Below are 21,865 nucleotides of genomic sequence, written 5' to 3'. Positions count from 1 at the left end.
CAGCCCCCACGAGCAGCAGCCCAACGTCCCACTCCCACCCACCCCATGCCATCCCCACCTCTATCTGCCCATACACCAGAAATCACGGCGCTGCCAGGACTCCTGCATGCCAGGTGGGGATGGTGGGGCAGCACAGCTGGGGAGAACAGGGCTGGATGGGAGCAGACAGCTGGGGCAGACGGACCGACTTGCGGCCCCATAACCTTGTCCCCGCAGGACTCTGCCAGCCCCAATCAGTGCAGTGCTCCCGTGGAGCAGATCTGCTTTATTAGATAATGGGGCTGTAATCTAGGAAAGCGTCTGTTAACCCAGTGTGGCACAGCTGGACAGGGAGGGCCACCGCCATGTGTGCAGCTGAGGGACACAGCTGGAGCAGGAGCCCAGCACAGCCAGACGGGTGCAGAGCAGTGCAGAGCAGCCAGCAGATGCTGAGGCTGGCAGCCACCAATGGCCCTCATTCTGGCTGGGCAAGGGGCATGTGCAGGCAGACAGGCTGCCCAGGGATTGTGGAGCAGCAACAGACCTCGAGCACTGCCCAGCACCCCTGCTAAGGTTCAAGCCCACCTGCTGTACTCATTCCCCCAGAGCTGTGCCAAGAGGCCAACAGCACAGCCATGCATGCCCTGGGATGCTTTTGATACCTGGGTGGTTGCAGGCCTTCTTCCCCTCTAGAGATAATCAGCTGAATGCAAAAGCACAGAACTAAAACTCCGAGATTAGCTGTTATAATCACATGTAAATACTTCCAGACAATCTGCTCAGGGAGGGGCAGCGTGTGTAGTTTGGGACAGAGTTACATGGGATTTAGGCTGTTTACCACTCGATTAATTTCATGCCTCCAGCCCCCCCTGCTTCCAGCTGCACAGAAGTCAAGGTGACCGCAGTAGAAGCCATAGCACAGAGCCCAGGTGCCGTGCAGCACCACGCATGCCGGATCCCAGCCTCCAGGCAGCACACACACACCCAGCTTTCAATCTTTTTTTTATTCGTAAGCATATTCAAAGCTTGAGAACGTCAGAATCGAACCCCTCCCGTAACAACTTACAAACCAGCTTTGCCACAGCGTCCATCCCTCTTGCAAAGAAAAAATAGAACTCCTTCCACCACCTGCACGGCCCCTTCCTCTGTCAGGTTCCTCCAGTCCAAAGCCCTGCTGCCCGCCTGCAGGCCGGAGGAGCCAAGGGAGGGAGGCTGCCCTCAGCCCGGCCCTTGTGCCCCACGGGTGCGAGGAGTGGGGGCTGAGGCTGAACGACCTCAGCATCTCACCCTGCACCACGTGGCTGCGCTCGGCCCTACAGCTCCCCCGGGATCCCTGCACCCGAGCAGATGCTGAGTTTGGCCCGCACAGACATGATTCAGGGAAAAGGGATTTCAGACCATCATCAAGTGCAACAGGCAGAGATGAGCCACGTGAGTGCTGCCACTGCTCAGTGTCCCGGCCCTTTGGCCGTGGTGCAGTCCCTGCTCAAGACAGCCTCCTGTGCCAGGCAGGATTTGAAGGACCCTTGCTGTGCACAGCAGAGTGGCAGCACACCCTTGCTGGCATGCACTCAGGCACGTCCCTCGTAGCCCCAAAGCAATAAGGCAACTGCTGGCTGTAGAGGCTCCCGCTGGCTGCCGCTGTCCTGCTCAGCACAGATGTCCCTGAGCATCAGCCAGGCCTGTCACCAGTGCTAATCTGCCAGCGTGATGACATCGTAGTGGATTCCCTGCTGCAACTGCTGGATCTGCTCAGCCGTTGCCTCCGTGGCAAACACGCTCTGTGCCTGAGCCATGGCAGCGTCAGCCACTGCTGCAGAGAAGGGGCATCGGTGACGACGTGGGGCTCAGCAAAGATCTCCCCCCACAGGATTACAGGGACAGGGGTTGGCAGGGGGGCATCCAGCCCAGCCCTTCTGCTGAGGACTGCAGCAGGGCAGCCCTACCAGCTGCAGTGAGCGAGCAGCCTCTGCAGCAGAGCTGGACTGAGGCACCATAGCAGCAGCTGCTAAGGGGCATCAGCAGCTCCCACTCAAGACTGCCATCCTGCAAGCAGTAGGAAGACAGAACAGCCAGAGTGTGGCCCTGACATACCTGAGACTGCTGAGTGTGCAGCTGCTTCCAGCTGAGCCTGGGTGACAAGCTGCTGCTCAGGTGAGACAGGCATGTACTGGATCTACAGGGAGGAGAGAAGAAGGAGAATCCAAGTGCACCGAGTTCCTCATGGTTGCTGCAGTGAGTCCCTGCCCCCTTACCTGTGGCTCCTGGAGAAACTGGCTACCTTGTTCATACTGAATGTGAGTGATCTGACCATCCTGAACCTGAAGACAAGAGCTGCAGTAAGGCTGTGTTAGGGCCAGCAGGCTTCCCTGCCTACCAGAGCTGTGACTCAAACAGAGCAAGCCACAGGGACGAGGAGGTGACCCCAGCACACGGCACCCAGCCTGACCTCACCCACTGTACTAAAGGAACAGCCAGCCTGCAGCTTACCTGGATGTGATGTCCTTCTGGGACAACAACGTACTCGTGGGGAAGCAAGTGCTGTACGCCATCCTGGGCAATGATGTACTGAACCTGCAAACACAGGGATTCAGACCCAAAGAACTGTTCACCCACTCCCTGCACTGACACCACGCCGCTTCTCCCCAGGTCTCCCTGCTGTCCCTGCTTCAGCTGCGTGCAATGCGCCCTCACCTGGTTGTCAGATGTCACTAAGTGCTGCACTGTCTGTCCGTCGGCAGTCGTGATCTCCTGGATGTACGCTGCCTCCTCCTGTAAGCCAGCCAGAGCCGGGTGCTGTTTTAGAGTGGGCAGATCTGACTGCGAGCCCCCCGGCAGCACAGAGCCAGCACAGACCGCGGGGAGCAGCCACACGGGGCAGCACAACGAGGCCAACCAGCGTGACTCACCTGGCTCGTGATGCTCTGCTCCTGAGCAACAATGATGTGCTCCTGTCCCAGTGCCTGCTGCAGCCGCTCAGGGGCCAGCACTGCCTGCCCGGATTGCAGGGCTGCTGGAAGGGGGAGAAAGCTGGTGGGGCACTGTGGCCTGGACAGGCCCTCAGCTCTGCTCACCAAAGGTCAGAAGTTAAACCTAGCTCTCTCAACTTGAAGGAACTTAGAGATCAGCACGGGTAAAACCCAGACCTCTACGTCAGAAGGTGAACTCCACTTCCCATCCCAGCCACAAACTGTTTACAGCACAGCTGCTGTCTGAATGCACCCCATCTTATTAGGGCTCCCTGTTTGATACAGAACCACTGCAGCCAGTGCCTGTGCAGGACTGCTCCCAGCACCGAGCCCCTGCAGCTGGCAATGGCACACTGACACCACCACGGTCTCTGCACCCACCAGGTCCTGCTTCACTGGCAACCCTAACCTCCAGCAGGAAATTCCCAGCCCAGACCATTTCCAGACCTTGAAAAACTGCTGGGGAACTTCATCAGAGCAGGGAGGAATCTTACTCTGCAGGGTGGCCAGCGTGTCTTCATCACTGTTCAGTATGATGGTCTGCTGGGCAGCAGCTGCAGGTGCCTCCGGCTTCTTCCCCTTTGAGCTGTGCAAACGCTGCATGTGGAACTTGAGGTGTCCATTGCGGTTGAACCTACAGGAGGAACAAGAGTGAGGTGGAGCTGCACATGAGCTTCATGTATTTGCAGAGCTTACCTGCAGGTATCACAAACACACCACCCCAGGACATGGCCTGTCCCAGCTCCTAAAAGCCTTTCCATTGGCTCAAATACCAACTCCCCCCCCCATACAACTTCTTTGAAGACTAAGCTGGGTCTACCAGCAGCAGGAACTGTTCTCAGAAGAGCACAGTCTCTCTAACAGATTGCTCCTGGAGTCAGGGCAGCCAGCTCCTTGCTAATATCCCATGTCCTCTCAAACCCGGAGCTAAAGCGGAGCCCTAGAAGCAGCAACAGCCCATCAGAACTCACCTTTGCCCACAAATCTGGCAGGCAAAGGGCTTCTCATTGGTGTGTGTTAGCATGTGTCTGCGCAGGTCCTTCTTGTTCTTGGAGGCAAAGCTGCAGTGGGTGCATTTGTGTGGCCGAAGGCTGGCATGCTGGACCATGTGGCTCTGGGGGCAGAAGGACAAAGGTAGGGTCAGGAAGCCCCGTTTCCATAAATCATTTACTTCCAAGGCTGTTCTAGGGCACCTTACCCGAACCTCCGGCCAGAGGGCTGCAGTGAACGGACAGTCAGGACACTTGAAGGTGCTGGGCCCAATGTGGGCTCTCTTGTGACTCTCCATTTCTGCTCTCCCTGTAAACATGGCTGTGCAAATCTTGCAGGAAAATTTTTTGGCTGTGGAAATCTTGCACGAGAGCTTCTTGGCTGTAGAAACCTTGCACGAGAGCTTCTTGGCTATGCCTTGGAGTGCAGGCCATTTGACCTTGGGGGATGTGACTTCTTGCCCTTCAGAGGTGGGGGACAAATTTGAGTCCTTCTGGAGCTGCTGGGTAACACACTGCACCAGAGGCCACTTGACACCAGCTGGCTGTGCCTCCTGGCCCTCTGCTGGCAAAGGGAAGGCAGCATCTCCATTGAGGGGCTAAGAGAGAAACATCGGTCACACCTGCTCACCCTGCCGCCTGGAAAAGAGAGAAAGCCCAGCCTCCTCACCTCCATGTGCTGGAACTGATTCCCCGGGACGTTGGATGACATGATGTAGTGATTGTTGTGGTCCTTTAGAACCTCTGTCATCACAGCTTCGCTCACCACGACTGCATGTGAAGTCTCTGCAGAGCCCTCCTCCTCACTGCCGGCAGAAGCCGCGGTCAGAGCGGAGCCATCGCATCCCCCTCCCCACTCAAGGTCTCCTCTTTGAGGGCAGAGGTGCCTCTGACTCCCGCTCCTCCCACAAAGCTGACCTGTACAGCGTGCCCGGAGCCTGAATCTCCTCACTGATGGGTGTAATGATGCTGTACTCTGTTGTCCCGCCAAAGGGAATCGTGATCTGCTGCAGCTCTGAGCCACCCAGGGCTGCCTCCTCGTAGGCCTCCTGCACCAACGTCTCCCCACGGTCTGCCATGTGCAGCGTTACCAACTTCTGCTGCTGCTCAGAGCCATCCAACTCCGCCCCTTCCTCCTGTGCCTGCGGTTCACAAGAGTCCTGCACCTCTCCTGAATCGTCTGGTTTCACTACTGCCACCTGGAGGGGAGTGCAAGAGGTCAGCGGGAGGAAGGCTCTGCAGATGCTCCCTCCAAAGGGAGCAGGGCCGGGCACTTCCAGAGGCCCCGGACGTCTCCTTGCAGCAGGCACAGCCACCCCCTGCTCACCTGTAGTGAGCCTGCAGCAAGCTCTCGCTGGGTACTCATGTTCAGCAAGAGATCCAGGGCGGTCTGTGTGGCCAGTTCTGCCGATCCATCCACACCTGGCAGGTCAGAAAAAGAGTGAAGCACAGAAAAGGTTTAAGCACAGCACTCAACCACCTCCTCGTCTCCTCCCCTTCCCCAGGAGCTCACCTTGTTCATAGATAATTGTGGCCCCCTCCAGAGAATCCTGCGAAAGGATGGGAGGCTCCGAGCCGGGCACTGCCTGCACTGCCTGGTAGGTGACAGCGCCGAGAGGGGCCTGCGAGACAGAGAGCTGCAGGGAGCCAGGGCTGAGGAGCAGGGAGGAGCCGGGGTGCAGGTGGTGGCACTCACTGGTGGGTTGGCCTCCGGCTCAGCCGATGCCTGCACTTGGCGGTGCTGCTGCTTCAGCTCCTCGATCTGCTGCAGGGTGAAGAAGGGGCGGCGGCGGCAGGGCGGCTCCTCGGGGTGCCTCTGTGCCCACTCCTCAAAGCAGTCGGCATGGCGGCAGTGCACGTGGAGGCGCAGGTTCTTCTTGTGCTTGGTGGTGAAGTGACAGAACTCGCAGGCAAAGGGCTTCCCTCCTGTGGGACACGGGGGGTGGAAGTCAAGAAGGGACCCCCAGGGGACGGCGCCCTGGCAAAGCGGTGTTGAAGGGCGGCAGCAGCTTCTCTCACCCGTGTGCTTGACGGCCATGTGTGAGACCAGGAAGTCCTCCCGGAAGGTGGAATACTTGCAGAAGCTGCACTTGTAGGGCTTGTCGCTCATATGCGACAGCTGGTGGTTCAGCAGGACCTTTTTGTCCTCGCAGACGTAGTCACAGAACTCACATTTGAACCTGCCACGACAATGCCATCTGTCACACAGACAGCAGGGACTTTCTGCCCCCCCTTCAAATGGGAGCCTGGACACTGGTTCTCCCAGCAGGCTGCGGCCAGGTTCCTACCTGCGGTTAGCAATGGCCTGGATGTGTGTCAGCAGGTGCATCTTGAACGTGTAACGCTTCTTAAAGGACTTCCCACACTGCAGCAGAAGCAAGCGAAGCAGCGTTTGTCTCCTGCACAGCCCCACTGCTGCCAGCTCTCCTCCAGGCCCCAGCCTCTCACCTTGTCACACATGTGCGGCTTCTCTGTGCTGTGTGTCTTCATGTGCTGAGTAAGCCTCTTCTGCATGGGGTAGATACGATTGCACACGGGGCATGGGAAGGAGTTCAGCTTTGGGGGCTGAAGGAAGAGCAGAAAGATGAGCTCGTAGGGGCCGAGGGGAGGTCACCAGTTTCCTTGCCTCTCTCCCCACCACAGGACCTGGGCTGCCTTTCCTCAGCTGATCCAGAAACACTGACTTCAACTAGGCACAAGGAATTTGTGGACAACACAGACATGCCTCTTCCCATATAACAGTGCTGAGAGACAAGCCATCAGGGAACTGGAACTCACCGGATCGGCCCTCTTTTTCCTGAAAAAGAGACAAAAAAAATCCCCTTGTCAGCCAAATCCTGAGTTTGAGCCCCCCAGTACATCACTACTATCCATTTTGGAAAGCACGAGAGTTCAGGCTGCGCTTCCAGGGCAGGAGAAGTGATATTAATGATGTTCAGCCAGGCTGCAGGACAGTCTTCAGGAACTCACCCCACTTACCTGTCCCGACTGTGCACTGTGGAGTGTCGGATGACGTCCTTCTTGTACACACTGGTGTAATTGCACTCCTCACACTTGTAGGGCTTGCTGCCTACGTGGTTGAACATGTGCTCCTGCAAGGCATGAGAATGGGTGCCACGAGGCCTGGGCTATCAGCCACCTCCATGGGGGTGGGAACAGGACAGACGGTGCTCACCTTGAGGGAGGACCAGCGTCGGGAGCGGTAGCTGCACTGGAGACACTTGAAGAGCTGCGGGTCATTGGCCTCGTGCGAGTTGACGTGGAAACGGAGATCTTCGTGCGTGAGGAAACGCGAGCCGCAGATCCGACACAGGTACGGCCTCATCAAGGGCTTGGGTGACTTGTAGTAATACCTACAGGCACACAGAGCCGGGACTCAGAGCTGTGGTGACAAACAGAGGCTGGACCGGCCCTGGGCGCAGGCCAGAGGGCCCAGCACTGGCTCGGCACACACCCCTCACCTGCGCCCCATGTACTTGCGGTATTTTTTGCCCAGGAAGCGGCGGGAGGGCCGGCCTCGCCTCCTGGGGACGACATCTGCTTCCTCAGGGCCAGTGTTGGAGGAAGGGTCCTTATTCTCAGAGTCAGACTGGCTGATGCTGGGCTCCGCCAAGCTCTCGCCGGTCCCATTCTCCAGGCCAGAGGAACTGGCTGCTTCCGAATTCTGCAGCTCACAGCTGGGTGTGCTCTGGGACGTCACCAGGGGCTCCACCTCCTCTCCTACTTGACAGCACACAACACATCAGCACATACATTCCCCATGAGCTCCCATGAGCTCCCACACCACGCTGTGCTGACCCACCTTCATGCATGTCCTGGGGCACATCCCCCAGGCGAGGAAACTTGCGGGGCCTCCCTGGGCGTCTCCGTGGCCTCTCCTCGCTGGACGTGGGCACTGTGCGGTTGTTCTTGGGCTGTCGCCCACGGGGCTCATCCTCAGCTGGATTATAGTCACTGTCCTCTGAAGGCAAGCGGCCCAAAACATCAGACAGAGATGAGGGGAAAGACTAAGCTATGTAGGACACGGTGAGAATGAGTCTTACCTTCAGGGTCATCGATAGCACCAGCATCCATAATATCATCATCTTCTTCTTCCTCTGCGACCTCTTCCTCTGCAGACTTTGGAGCAGAACCCCCCTTTCGTGGACGTCCTTTCTTAAAAGCCAAAGCTGAACCCGCTAACACAAAACGCAGAACATCTCCTTACTTAACTGTACAACAGCACAGGTATTCACACTCAAACTCCTCCTCGTAACTCCCCAGAGGCAACAACGATCCCATCTGCAGTAAGGTATGTTTTTCTCAGTGCTCAGCAGTGGCAGCACCACACACACCTGGCTGGAAATGTCGCTCTTTCATGTGGTTGATCAATGTTTTCTTGGAGACACTCTTGTACTGACACATCTTGCACTTGAACTGCTGCACCACCACCACTTCCATCATCTCCTCCAGGGTCTCCAAGTCCGGCTGGTCCAGCTCCTCCCCACCGTCTGCCTCCCGAACCTGGCCTGGCTGTGCAGGCAGTTCCAGCACCTCTGACTGCTCCGAAGGGCCTGGCTGGTCAAGGCACGTGGAGGTCGGCCCATCAGCAATAGCTTCTACTGCCAAGCTATTGGCCAGAGCAGAAGTGGACATCTGGGACACAATGGGGGCACCTGAAACAACAATACTGGATCAGCCAAGGGGCAAATCTTCACCTGCACCCAGGCTGCACATAAACCTTGAGCACACAGCTGAACTCGGCATCCACTCCTGCCCTGTGTCCTGAGAGTTTTCGCCCTGCAGCTCGTGCTTACACACAAACCATCCCCTACACGTTTTATTTTTCACTACCAGAATGGGAACAGGCTCAAAGACAGAGAAAGCCACCACTGAAATGCCCTGGGTGCACCCTTACCATCATCGGGCCCTTGTAGAATGAGGTACTGAGTAGTCTCTGCTCCCCCATCTTCAGCACTGGTCACAGCTATGCAGCCTGGGGAGGGAAAGGAGAGGAAATCAGGGTACCCACCAGGGGCAGAGGCTGAAGCGGCGCTCCCAAGTTCCCAAGCGAGTAGGAAAGGGTGCAGGAGGTCTGGTTCAGCTTAGAGTCTGCACAGAGTAGCTGTGGCACTGTGGCCAAAGCGGCAGCAAGCCAGAGGCTGAGCTACTACCCAGCAAGCAGCTCAGAAAACCATCAGCTGCTAAGGCAAAGCGAGATGAGAAACCTTGCCAAACAAGGATGAGGTGTAAGCATACGCAGGCACATATTTCCCCTTACCTCCCAAGTCTTTAGCAGCTCCCTTCCCCAGCCCCACCACTCAACCCATCCCACGCAGGGACAGATCCACCACCAGCAGCACGGCATGCACTCACTCTGGATGATGTCAGGCCCAATGGTGGACTCAATGATTTTGTCTATGGCAGAACCCAGGTCTGAGGAGGTGGATGCGGTGGAGTCTGACACAACCGTGGCTCCGTCGCTGATGACACTGGAGTGGACCAGGACCTGCGGGGACTCCGACACCATGATGGATTGGCTCACGGTGGAGACGCTGGAGACCAAAGTGGACTGTGCGATGGAGGATGAATCAGGCAGGTAAATCCGGGGAACCACATCTGTGCTGGAGCTGCTCTCAGACACCTCTTCCTAAGCAAAACCAGCAGAGGCAGAAGAGCTCCGTTCAGAAATGCCTGCCGGGCCGGGCACTCAGGGAACCGCCGCGCACCAACGCCACCAGCACGGCGCTTCGTTCTGCTACAGGGATGGGGTCGGGGCGGCTTCTTCGGCCCTCACTGAGCACCGCGACCCTCGGGGCCGCTCCGCCCCCCCCCCCTTCCGAACGGACCTCCACCGCCCGCACGGCGGCACCGGAGCGCCCGTACGGCCGCGGGCAGAGCCGGCCCCGCCGCCCGTTCCCGTACCAGGCACACGGCGCTGCGGTCGGAGCTCTGCCCCACTCCGGAGTCGTCCGCCCGGGACGGGAGCGCGGCGCCCGCGGCGGCGTCGCTGCTGTCGGCGGATACGGACACGGCCTCGGAGGTGCCCACGCCGCTCTCGGACGGTTCCTCCCGCGCCGCCTGCGGGGCCGCGTCGCTGCTGCTCGGCACCTCGCTCTCCTCCATGCCCGCCCCGCCTATGCCCGGCCTGCACGAGGATCGCGCCGTCAGCCCCGCGACCGCGGAACGCCTCGCCCCGCGCGCCCCCCGCCCCGCCGCGCCCCGCTCCCGCGGCCGCCGCCATCTTTGCCGCGGGGTCCCCCCTCCCCGCGCCTCCTCCGCGCGCGCGCACAGCGCGGGGCGGCCATGGGGCGCCGGGAGCGTGGCGGGGCCGGGACGCGGCGTGGGCTGGGCAGGGCCGTACCCGCACCGCCCCTCGCGGCGCCGCCCGCGATCTCTCACCCGTCCCGTCGCGCCTCCGCCGCGCCGCCCCCGAGCCCGGCACCGCGGCGGCCGCCATCCCCCCGCCCCGCGCCGCGACGCGCGGCGTTCCGCCCGCGGACCCGCGCCGGAACTACTTCCGACGCTCGACCCCGCCCCGCCGCCCGCTCACCGCCGCGGAGCCTCGCCCTTCGCTCCCGCCTTCGCCGCCGCCGCCTCCGCCGCCGCAGCAGCCACGCCGCCTCTCGGCGCCTCGCGGCGCCGCTCGCGGCCCCCGGGCGGGAGTCCGGCGCCCCGGAGGGACTAATTTCTCCGCGGAGGGATCTCGGCGACGTGGTGTGTCACGCGAGTGACGTCACGAAGCGGCGCCCGGGCCCTGAGCGTCGGCGTCGCGCCGGGTGGCGCTCGTCACGTGACGCGGGGCGGAAGTGGCAGCGCCGGGCCTCGGCCCCGCGCCGCTCCCCGCCCTCGCGCCGCTCTCGGGCCGCGCCGCCCCGTGCGTCCCGCCGTTCCCGTGGCACTTCCGTGCTCGCACCGCCGCGGCTCTCCCTGCCCCCTGGGCTTTGGGCTGCTCCTCCACCGGCGACTCGCGCCCGTTGTTTCCGAGCTCCGCTGATCCCAGCCGTGCTCCAGGGCTGGGGCTGCGCTGCTCGAAGGCTGCCCGTGCCGTGCCGTGCCGTGCCGTGCCGTGCCATCGCTCCAGCCATGCCTGTTCTGTCCGGCCCCTGCTCCAGCTGACATGCCGGCAGCTCTGACAGAGCCGTGTTGTGCAGCTCCTCGCCCATAGCTGCTCTCTCATGTTGCAGCACTGTGCTCTGAACGTCTCTCTCCGGTGTTCTTTTCCGCGACCAAAGCGGCTTTCTGTTGTCAGTTGCTCCTCTATGCTCTGTCCCCTGATCAGGGATGCAGTTGCTGAGCCATGGGGAGCAAAGTTCAGCCCCCTGCCGAGCCCCTAAAGCCACAGCCAGTACCCTGCACACAGCCCTGCCCGGCCCAGGTGTGAGCAGGGATCACATCTGCTCTTGGCCTTGGCAGTTGATAGGAGGTGATGCTGTCTGCCAGCTGCAGGAGGACAGACGGTGCAGTGCCTCATCTGGCACAGTGTCTGCAAGGAGTCAGCCTGCCAGAATCCCAATGGCCGGGTTGGATGCATGGCACGCACCAGGTTGTGTGCTGTGCCATCTGCGGTGCTCCCAGCCCCGGGTGGTGGGCAGTGGGGTCTGTCCCATCCAGAGTTGTTACCCTCCGTGGGGCAGTTCAGGTCCCACGTGGTGCCCCTGCCCTGTGTGCTGCAGAGGCAGTGACAGAGCTGCTGCTGTGCCATTGGCATGGTGCATCCGCTTGCATTCCAGCTCCTTTTCAAGCTAATTAAATACATCCTTGAAAGGTTTATGCCCTCATCTGTCTCTGTGCGACAACATCTCTGAAATCCATCCCTGGGCTGAGATAAGGGAGTGCTGTACCAATGCTGCTGCTGCAGCCGCACTGCCTGCTCCGGAGCCGTGGAGCCAAACTGCTGCGTGTGCGGTGCCGGGGTCACTGCCACGCCGGGAGCTGGCAGACAATGAAATGCTTATTCCATTTCCCTTTCAAGTAGCCCTGCTGCGTAGCTCTGCAGTTACTGCGAAGGAAGTGGCTGCCAGCCCGAGGAGTCAGGAGGATGTGGGGTGCTTTGGTGGTCGATGCCTCTCGCCGTGGTTCATCGTCCGACCCGGGACAGCAGCTCTTTGCATCTGCGGGATGCACACCGGGCTCTGTCCGAAGGGCTCAGTCTGCAGGAACCACGGTTGAGGAAGCGGGGCAGGTTGGGGTGGGACCAGCAGGGGTCTCTTTGCCTTCATGCAGCCACATTTTTGGACTAATGGGGGGGATCGCCCTGATGAGTGACAGCCCCGGGGCAGAAAAAAAGCTTTGGGAGTCCAAAAGCATGGGTGGCCTGCAGCACGTGCCCAAGTGCTAGGCTGGGGAGTGCTGGGTTAAAGGCTCTTTGGGAACTGGCTGGGACAACAGCACACATTTGTGCCTGCAGACAGAGCCATACAGCATCAGCAGGAGATAGTCTGACCCCTCATGGGCTGTCAGTGTCCCAGCTCTGTGCTTCTCACCCTGGGCAGGCGTTAGAAGGAGCTCCACCAGCTGAGCTGGGGGCACGAAGCTGGGAGTGCCGTGCTGTGACCCAGGGCTGTGCTGTGCCCTGTCCCCAAGCAGCAGCTCGCTGGCTGTGCTGGCCTGTGGCTCTGCTGCACTACCACAATAGCTTCTCCGTGACCTAATCTTTTGGGTCAGCATCCCAGAATAGGTGGTGGCTTGTGCTGAGTGCCCAGGGCAGAGCCTTCCCAGCCGCCTGCAACCCGAGCCTCCACGCAGCCACAGTCAGTGATTTTGTAGTCACTGCTGTTTGTTCCTCCTGTGTTCCTTTTTTCTTTCTAAAGAAAACATCGCTAGCAGTGTTTGTGTAGCTGGAGGGCATTAATCCACATCAACCAGCTTCGTATTTATATCCCACCTGGGGAGGGCGGTTGCATCAGCACATTTTGTAAAACGTTGAGCAAAACAGCCCTGGCTGCAGGAAATGGGTTTTTCTTCATACTGAATTGCTTCACCGCTCGGCTCTTTCCCAGCAGCAGCAGCAGAACGCACCTGGGGCTGTCCAGGGGACAGCTGTGTGCTGGGGCACAGACCACGCCAGCTCCTGAGCACCGCAGTGCTGCACACCTAGGCAAGCAGCAGCCTTGCTCTGCACTGACTCTGTGTTTCCCATGGCCAGTGGGGCTGTGGCTGAGTGAGCCTTGGTCCACGGCCTGGAGAAACCAACAAAAGCCCTGGGATGAGGCCGCCCAGTCCTGTAGGATTTACCCAGCGGGGCTGAGCCCTCTTGGTGCCCCGCACACATGTTGCCATGGTGCTGCCACTCAGCTTTGTCTGCATCAATGCTGCAGCCGCCGCTCCGCAGGGTTTGGCACGTTGTCACCCTGGCTGGGGCGCAGTGGGGGCTGCAAAATGCAGGCAGCAGTGTGCTGTGCCCCTCTGCCCCTCCTCGTGCTGCTGCTGCCGGTTGTTTTCTTTCCCTTCTGGAGTGCTCCTGTGGCTTCCTTCCCAGAACCTGAGACCTCGGAGCCACGGTCCAAGGCCGCCGGATCCCACCCTCCCCTCTGCTGCTGATTCATCACTGCTGGTCAGTTAAAAAGGGGTAATCAGCAAATTACTGAAATATAAGTAAGATAAACAAGGTGGGCAGGAGGCGTGCGTGCTGCAGGGCCCCAGCGGTGCCTCGCTGCCCCAACTCCACACTCAGCACTGTGTGGCCATGCAGGCTCTGAGGTCTCAAAGCAGTTCCCCAGCACAGGCCGGCCGCTCGCTGCTCCGGGGGCTGCCTGCATTTGTCCATATGCCGACGCTGACAGCGGAGCCGGTCTGAGTTAATTTGGCAGCAGCCGTTTAGAACAGTTGTCAAATGTTTTGCTGAAACCCAAGCATGTTGCATCTACCACTTTTCCTTCTGTTTCTTGTAGTTTACAATTAAATACCACCAGTTCTACCCATATTTCACCTTCCATAAACCCCCGCTCCTTATTCCTGGAGCTGTTTCATTGCCACCAGCCAGCGGGTTTCTCATGCCGCATTGTTCCTTTAACTCATGGGACACAGCAGGCAGGTGCGTGTCATTGTCACCATTGCAGCTCTTCTCTTTTTAGAAAGCAGCTGCTGTGCCCATCAGTGCCAGGGAACAAAGCGCTGCCACCCACGCTGTGCTGATGGATGTCCAGCATGCGGAGCCCCGCAGTGGCACCCATGTCCCCAGGAGCTCCGAGCGGCGCTGTGCTGGGCTCAGCCCCCTTACTGCTCACATCTCCTCAGGGTCTTAGTGGAACAGTTTGGGGAATCCATCCTGTGCAACTGGGAGCGGGCTGGGCGCAGCCAGCAGTGACAGGCGGTGCTGGTTTCGGTGCCTCCAGGGGGGTGGTGAGCTGCCAGCTGATACGGGCTGTGTCATCCTGACAGTGCAGCACCTGTGGGCAGAGCTGAGAGCTAACATGGCTTCTGCCCCTGCTCCTGCCCGGGGAATGGCAAAGAATGCACCAGAGGCCTGTGGTGCTGTGGGGAGATCTTGGGGGTGATAAAAGGGCAGGGGACGAGGAGCTACGTGGGGTCCTGGTTAGGGGCCACATAGCACCAAGCTAATGTGTGGGGTGACAGACATACCATAGGGGGAATAGTGCTGCCCCAGCACAGTCTGCAAAAGAGGGTCCTGGACCCAGCTGGAGGATGTGCTGCAGCCTACGCAGGGCTGGCGTCAGGCAGCAGATACGGGAATGTGTGCAGGAATGTTGTTTCTGTCTGGAGCTGCTGGATGAGGAGTAACGGGGCTTCCAGCAGCTGACACAGAGCTGCTCCTATGCCCTCAGTCCCGCTCTGTGCCAAACACCCCATGCCCGGCACACCACAGCCGCACCATAACCGTGGTGCTCCCACATGCTGTGTCACCGGCACAAGGCGCTGACTCCCCCATTCTGCTTCCTCTTGCTGTCACAGTGCTTTGCTGTGCTGCTTCCCCAGTCTGTGCACGTCAGGAGGGTGTCTGGCACCAGCCTCCTGCATGGGCCTGGTCCTCTCTCTGCCACCCCCCATCCCCATATCCAGCTTCTTGGCACTGCAGTGCTCTCACAGCCGTGTGTCCTGTCTCCCACCCTGGTGCATCCCACAGCAAGGGCTGTGAGTGCATTGCCCTGGGTCCATGCCCCTGGGACAGAGTTGGGCAGGGTCTGGGCACTGTGCTGGGATCCCTGGCTCCATCCAGCACCTAGCTACAGACCTGCAGCCTGTGTGGAGCAGCTGTGTCCCACCAGCCTGTGCCCAATTTACAGCAGCCCTGTCCTGGACCCCAGGGCACCTTCCCATGGGGGAGTCTTTACGCAGCACCTGTCAGCAAGGGGTGCGCATCTGTGAGTAAGGACATGGGAACGGGCTGCAGCTGCCTCTTCCTTCCCCTTTTGATGGAAGTGGTGGTGACAGACAGCCTCGTGGCTCGGCGGCCAGCAGGAACAGGGGACGTCTGCTAGGGATTTTCCGTGCCATTCATCCTGGCCAGGACTTTGGGTTTGGAGGGTGCTGCCAGCATTGCATGGGCTGTGACGTCTCCCAGCTGCTCCTGGGGTCATTTGGCATCCCCACAGCCCTCTTTGCCCAGGCCGTGTTCTCTGTCACTCCCTCCTCACCCACTGGCAGTCCCAGCTCCAGCCCACCCCAGCATCCTTCTGCCCACACGGACTCTATGCTGCCTGTCTCAGCTCCCTGAGTTGCCCCACTTAGTCTGAGGCTGCCTGTGGAGTTCCCCCACCCCACCCTAAGGCTCCCGGTGCACTCAGACTCGGGGGTTTCCCTGCCCCTTCTCCTCACGGAGCCTCAGAGAGTCACCAGAAAATCCCTGTGAGGAAGCTGGGTTGTGGGGCTGTGAGTCAGTGGGAGAGGCCAGAGTGGGGGCCGGGGCTGCAGCCGCCTGTGCTGTGGGTACCCGGCTGGCAACATGAGGATGCTCAGGGCTGTCACCATGTGTGCCTGTGGGGCACCCTGGAGCCAGCTGGGTCAGGCTGCAGCCCTCAGCCCCTCCTGTTCCGTGCCCTGTGCCGTGCCACGGCTCAGCCCTTGGAGGGGCTGCAGCACCCAGGCGGTGCCGTGCAGGTGATGCTGTGGCTGTGTGCCTGGACTGTGGGAGCTGTGGGAACTGGGGATGGGAATAACGTGGGAAAGGCCCAGGGATCTCCCAGGGTGCTGGAAGGCCTGGCCAGGACCCAGCCCCTCTGGGCACGCCTCATGGCAACATCCCTTGTGCTTCAGCTCTGCTTTGAGCCCTGCTGTGCCCAGTGCCAGGGAAGGGCTGCTACAGGGGCACAACAGGCTGCGCACATGTGTCATGCTGGGCTCCAGGATGGGGCTGCCCTGTGTGGCAACTTCCTCGCCGTGTCACTGGGTGTTGCTCTTGCAGGGCTGCGGATGCAGTGAGGCAACCTGGCGGTTTCTCAGTGCTGTTCTGCAGGAGGGGGACGTGGTTTTTCCCCCTGAGCCCAGAGCTCTGCCTGTGGGCTCCCACAGCCCGGGCACCACGTTCTGATAACACCAAGCACCACAGCCTGGCTGCACGGGGCTGGTTGTGAGCATGGGATGCTGGTGCTGGGTAGGAGGTGCTGGAGGCTGCATCCTTGTGTGGGTGATGCTCCCCGAGGCAGCTCTGCTCCCTCCATCCAGTCCTGCAGGTCTCTAGCACCTCAGGCCAGGCCCAGAGCAGTTTGTGCAGATCAGCTGAGCCTGGAGCAAGGCAGAGGGGAAGGCTGTGGGTGCTGAGGAGCAGGGAGCACAGGATGGGTCTGTCCTCCAGCTGCAGTCCCACAGGGCAGCCCAGGACAGTGAGGGAGGTGGCAGGAGCCTGTCTGTGCCCTGAGCAGCGTCACGGGGCTGTTCTGAGCCTCCCAGCTCCCCAGCTGACGCTGCGCCTTTCTCTCCTCTGTGCCATCTGTTTTCCTCTCCCTCCTGTCCCTGTTTGCTTTCCCCTTCCCCACTCCTATTCCCACAAGCGTCGGCAATTTGGAAGAAGCAGGAAAACACCATCCGGTGGCGAGGTTTGTGCTGCCTTGGGAGCCTGACTCAGCGGTGCCCTGTAGGCAGCGCCTGGGAGGATGGAGCAGGCCCGTGTCCCATGGGCACCACTGCAGTGTCCGTGTGCTGGGCAAGCATGTGCCCAACCTGCAAGACTCTGCTGGGCACCTGTGGGGCAAGGAACCGCAGGGAGCTGCTGTGCCAGGAATGCTCAGCTCACTGGGGAGACACGATCGTGGTGTGAATGTGGGGGTGGAGGCTGCATCCTGCTGAAGGGCTGCAGTCTGGCCAAGCTCAGCCCATATACGCTTCACCTCATGGTGGGCATTGGGCTAGCAGGCAGGAGGCTGCAGGTGCCAGGGATCTGGGCAGGGCTCCTCTGCCAGCCCAGGTCCCCATGGGTCTGTCCCTGGCAGCATCTGCCCTTGGCCAGATGAGCTCAGCACTGTGGTGTGTGGTGATGCGACTGTGGGGCACCCCATACCCAACCACCTCCAGTCCTGGCATAATCCTGGTCCTGACCATGGACATGGGACACAGGGCACTGCCCATCACAGCTGCACCAAGCCATGCAAGCATGGCTGCCCCTCCACCATCCTTGTGCCATTCTCATATCCTGCATGACCACCGGAACCGGCGTGTTTAGTAAACAAGGTGATGAAACAGTTAAAGCAGACAACGGAGGAGCCTGAGTGTGCGTTTCGTCACCGTGGGAAGGGAGTGTGAGTCCTCAGGGCTGAGGGTCTGAGAGTGACTCACTGCCCTCCCCACAGCATAAATAGGAGCGGAGCAGCAGCACCGGGCACAGCTTCATCCTCCTCTGCTGCACCATGGGGCTGCTCCTGGCCCCGCTCGCCCTGGCACTGCTGGCTCTCTGCCGCGCCGCCCCACTTCACAGCAAGCCTCAAGCGGTCATCACCTTCCCAGGGGAGCTGCTCAGCGCCCCATCAGACGTGGAGCTGGCGGAGGTGAGGGCAGTGTGGCCCCAGTGCAGCCCCTTTCCACTGCCCAGCCCAAGATATTGAGGGGCTGCAGGCTGGGCTGGGGGCCGCCGCCTGCCTGGAGGTGCAAGGGCTGGGACCGAGCAGGGATGCGGTGCGGGGAGCTGCTCCCGAGCCCCTCTTGCCTTGCTGAGCCCCTCCGGCTGCCTTTCCTCCCCAGAGCTATCTGCTGCGCTTCGGCTACATCCAGGAGGCAGAGGCAAAGAGGAGCAGCAAGCACGTGTCCCTGGCCAAAGCGCTGCGCAGGATGCAGAAGCAACTGGGGCTGGAGGAGACAGGGGAGCTGGATGCCAGCACCCTGGAGGCCATGCGAGCCCCCCGCTGTGGGGTGCCTGACGTGGGGGGTTTCCTCACCTTCGAGGGGGAGCTCAAATGGGACCATATGGACCTCACGTACCGGTGAGTCTCTGCCCTGGGAGATGGGAGCCATGTGCCCAGAGGGTGATGGACACCAGGGGATGGAGACAGGCAGGAGCGCTCTCGCCCCGTGCTGTCAGCCAGCTGGGATCAGCACAGCACAGCTGTCAGCAGCTGCTCTGCAGTGCCCAAGATTATACCCAAGCCAACCCCAGGGCCCTGGTCAGTGCCTGCCGGGTTGCATGGCACTGCTGTCCCCTGTGGGGCTGGGACAGATCCCCACCATGTGGTCAGAGCCAGGTCACTCTTACCCCGCTGTCACAGTGCTGAGCTGCAGCCTTCACCCACAGGGTGATGAACTACTCCCCCGACCTGGACCGTGCTGTGATAGATGATGCCTTCCAGAGGGCGTTCAAGGTGTGGAGTGATGTCACTCCCCTCACCTTCACCCAGATTTACAGCGGCGAGGCGGACATCATGATCATGTTCGGCAGCCAAGGTGATGTCCTGGGGCTGTGTGGGGGGTGGGAGCAGGCACAGCTTCCAGGAAGGGACTGGAAATATGCCCATCCCCTCGTGGTGCTTGCAGGGTTCTCCCTAGACAGGGCCCTGCCTCCAGGCACCCACAGGTAAAGGCAGCACGCAGTGCCTGTGGTCCATGTACCTGAGGGGTGATGTGGCTCTGATGGCACTTGTCCCTGCAGAGCACGGTGACGGATACCCCTTTGATGGCAAGGACGGGCTCCTGGCCCACGCCTTTCCCCCGGGGAACGGGATTCAGGGCGATGCCCACTTCGATGATGATGAGTTCTGGACTCTGGGAACTGGCTTAGGTAAGAGGAGGGCGCAGTGGGTTCATGGGGGCTCACGGCGCCTGTCTCACCCTGTCCCACTGAGTACATCCTCTCCCTGCAGAGGTGAAGACCCGCTATGGGAACGCCAACGGGGCCAGCTGCCACTTCCCTTTCATCTTTGAGGGCCAATCCTACTCCCGGTGCATCACAGAAGGCCGCACAGACGGGATGCTGTGGTGTGCCACCACCGCCAGCTACGATGCTGACAAGACTTACGGCTTCTGCCCCAGCGAGCGTGAGTAGCACCGGCTGGAGGCTGCACAGCCCCGTGGGACTGCGGCTGTTCTCACCCCTTCTCCCCCTGCAGTGCTCTACACCAATGGTGGCAACAGCGATGGGTCTCCCTGCGTCTTCCCCTTCATCTTTGATGGCACCTCCTATGACACCTGCACCACGGACGGGCGCTCTGACGGCTACCGCTGGTGTGCCACCACAGCCAACTTTGACCAGGACAAGAAATACGGCTTCTGCCCCAACCGAGGTGCGAGTGGGGTGGGTGGTGGAGTCCTGTGGGGTGTGGGGCCGGCGGGGGTCCCAGCCGTGGTGCAGGGTGGGTGCAAAGGCATAGAGGCAACCCTACTGATGCTGTGCTGCAGACACGGCAGTCATTGGTGGCAACTCCCAAGGGGACCCGTGTGTCTTCCCCTTCACCTTCCTGGGGCAGTCCTACAGCACGTGCACCAGTCAGGGCCGGCAGGATGGGAAGCTCTGGTGTGCCACCACCAGCAACTACGACACCGACAAGAAGTGGGGCTTCTGCCCGGACAGAGGTACTGGCCTGTGTGTTGGGGGCCTTGCATGGCTGCAGTCCCCAGCAGCGTGTCCATCTGTCCAGGAACTGAGGATGCTGCTTCCTCCCAGGTTACAGCATCTTCCTGGTGGCTGCCCACGAGTTTGGGCACTCTCTGGGGCTGGACCACTCCAGTGTGCGTGAGGCATTGATGTACCCCATGTACAGCTACGTGCAGGACTTCCAGCTGCATGAGGATGATGTCCAGGGCATCCAGTACCTCTATGGTGAGTGATCCCTCTGTAGCTGGCACACTGTTGGCATGGATCTTCAGTGCAGTGCCATAGGGCACCCAGCTGGCAGTGCCCTGGGTACGTTCCTGGGATGGGTCCTGCAAGGTCCTGCTCTCTGCACCCTCACACTCCCTCCTGCCCACTCAGGTCGTGGCTCTGGCCCTGAGCCCACCCCCCCAGCACCCTTGCCCACCGAGGAGCCCCAGCCCATGCCCACTGAAGCTGGCAGTGCCTCCACCACAGAAGAGGAGGAGGAGGAGACGCCGGAGCCCACAGCTGAGCCCAGCCCCGTGGACCCCAGCCGGGATGCCTGCATAGAGAAGAACTTCGATGCCATCACTGAAATCAATGGAGAGCTGCACTTCTTCAAGAATGGGTGAGTAGAAGCTCCTGGCTCATCCACAGCAAATGCCAGAGTGATGGGCAGCATTTCACCAGGGTTGCCGGGGGGGGCACAAGACTCTGCCTTGTTGAGGTTGTCAGGGCAGTGGTTTTTCCCTCCAGGAAATACTGGACCCACTCGTCCTTCTGGAAATCAGGCACTCAGGGCGCCTTCTCTATTGCTGACTCCTGGCCCGGCCTCCCGGCTGTCATCGACGCTGCGTTCCAAGATGTGCTCACCAAGAGGGTTTTCTTCTTCGCAGGTGAGCCCTGCCCTGACCCCGTGTCTCAGCACCACATGTGGGATGCTGCCTGGGGCATCCAGGGCCATCTGACACCTACGTGCTCCACACAGGGCAGCAGTTCTGGGTGTTCTCTGGCAAGAATGCAGTGGGCCCCCGTGGGATTGAGAAGTTGGGCATTGGGAAGGAGGCTGGGCGCATCACAGGGGCCCTGCAGCGGGGACGTGGCAAAGTGCTGCTCTTCAGTGGGGAGCACTACTGGAGGTGAGTGGCTCAGGCCAGCAGCCCCAGCCCTGCAGTGCAGCAGGTGGCTCAATGCAGCTCTGGGTGCTTCGCTTTCCCTGCAGGCTGGACGTGAAGGTCCAGACAGTGGATAAGGGCTACCCTCGTGCCACTGATGATGTCTTTACCGGTGTCCCCCTTGATGCACGTAACGTCTTCCTGTACCAAGGTGAGCAGGGACCCACATGGCGGTGCTGTCACCCCCGTGCTGCCTTCAGCCTCCCCCCAAGGCTGGGCTCCCCCATTCCTCGCCTGGGCAGCAGCTGCACCATTCACATTTTCCCACTGTCTCACCTCGCTGCCTCCTTCCCCCAGACAAGTACCACTTCTGCCGGGACAGCTTCTACTGGAGGATGACCCCACGTTACCAGGTGGACCGCGTGGGCTACATCGTATATGACCTCCTGCAGTGCCCCCAGCACTAGGAGCAGAGCAGCTGCTCTGGTGTCACACTCCTGCCTGCTGCTCCAGCCGGTCCCCCTACAGCCCAGGAGTGCTGTGGGGCAGCCGTGGGTCAGCTGTGGGGTTGCCCCCCCCTGCCGTGCCAGGGCTTGTAGTCTCCCTACAGGGAGGATGGGGGCAAGTGCTCCTGGCTCCCACCAGGGGCTGCCCATCTGGGGAGTGCGACTCGCGCCAGCTCTGCTGCCCAGAGACGTTAGCCCGGTGCAAACTGCACACGGATTTGTAATGACTTTGTCTTCTCCTGAGCCAGTAACACTGGGTCGGCCTCGGCGGGCAGGGACTCGGAGCTCCGTGCCGCTCCCGCCTATCGCCGGCTCTGCCAGCCACAACCTGCACCTTTGTAATAAAAACCGTCCTTTGGAAGCGGCCTCCGAG

The 21,865-nt window shown here is 60.6% G+C and overlaps 2 protein-coding genes across 13 annotated transcripts; one reads left to right on the top strand and one right to left on the bottom strand.

Annotated features, from left to right (window-relative positions):
• Positions 1-976: 976 nt before the first annotated feature.
• ZNF335 (zinc finger protein 335) lies at positions 977-10,377 on the bottom strand. 12 transcript variants are annotated; one of them, XM_048963198.1, is made up of 28 exons: positions 10,319-10,377; positions 9,842-10,064; positions 9,293-9,566; positions 8,835-8,912; positions 8,272-8,592; positions 7,981-8,115; positions 7,740-7,898; positions 7,399-7,657; positions 7,113-7,290; positions 6,917-7,029; positions 6,716-6,734; positions 6,386-6,502; positions 6,226-6,302; positions 5,957-6,117; positions 5,634-5,863; positions 5,451-5,574; positions 5,265-5,359; positions 4,856-5,136; positions 4,608-4,743; positions 4,147-4,536; positions 3,920-4,062; positions 3,443-3,582; positions 2,889-2,992; positions 2,674-2,775; positions 2,470-2,553; positions 2,235-2,300; positions 2,074-2,155; positions 977-1,792 (listed from the first exon to the last, which is right to left on the bottom strand). In XM_048963198.1, exons 2-28 carry the CDS (start codon positions 10,040-10,042, stop codon positions 1,674-1,676), a joined length of 4,188 nt encoding a protein of 1,395 aa, XP_048819155.1. In that variant the 5' UTR covers positions 10,043-10,064; positions 10,319-10,377; the 3' UTR covers positions 977-1,673. The 12 variants fall into 12 exon arrangements, with proteins under 12 accessions (XP_048819155.1, XP_048819154.1, XP_048819157.1 ...); XM_048963197.1 differs by lacking the exon at positions 10,319-10,377 and having other exon boundaries at positions 9,842-10,106; XM_048963200.1 differs by lacking the exon at positions 10,319-10,377 and having other exon boundaries at positions 977-1,789; positions 9,842-10,106.
• A 7,335-nt stretch (positions 10,378-17,712) lies between these two features.
• Positions 17,713-21,759, top strand: MMP9 (matrix metallopeptidase 9). The gene is made up of 13 exons (XM_048962822.1): positions 17,713-17,856; positions 18,050-18,288; positions 18,597-18,745; positions 18,951-19,079; positions 19,162-19,335; positions 19,408-19,581; positions 19,697-19,870; positions 19,962-20,117; positions 20,271-20,499; positions 20,628-20,767; positions 20,860-21,010; positions 21,094-21,197; positions 21,344-21,759. The coding sequence occupies exons 1-13, from the start codon at positions 17,719-17,721 to the stop codon at positions 21,451-21,453; spliced, it is 2,067 nt and encodes a 688-aa protein (XP_048818779.1). The 5' UTR covers positions 17,713-17,718; the 3' UTR covers positions 21,454-21,759.
• Positions 21,760-21,865: the final 106 nt, after the last annotated feature.

Source organism: Lagopus muta, chromosome 16 (genome assembly GCF_023343835.1).
Source record: "Lagopus muta isolate bLagMut1 chromosome 16, bLagMut1 primary, whole genome shotgun sequence".
In the NCBI taxonomy this organism is placed as follows: Eukaryota; Metazoa; Chordata; class Aves; order Galliformes; family Phasianidae; genus Lagopus; species Lagopus muta.
Note: the sequence above shows the minus strand (reverse complement) of the source record. Positions and strands in the feature narration are given on the sequence as shown.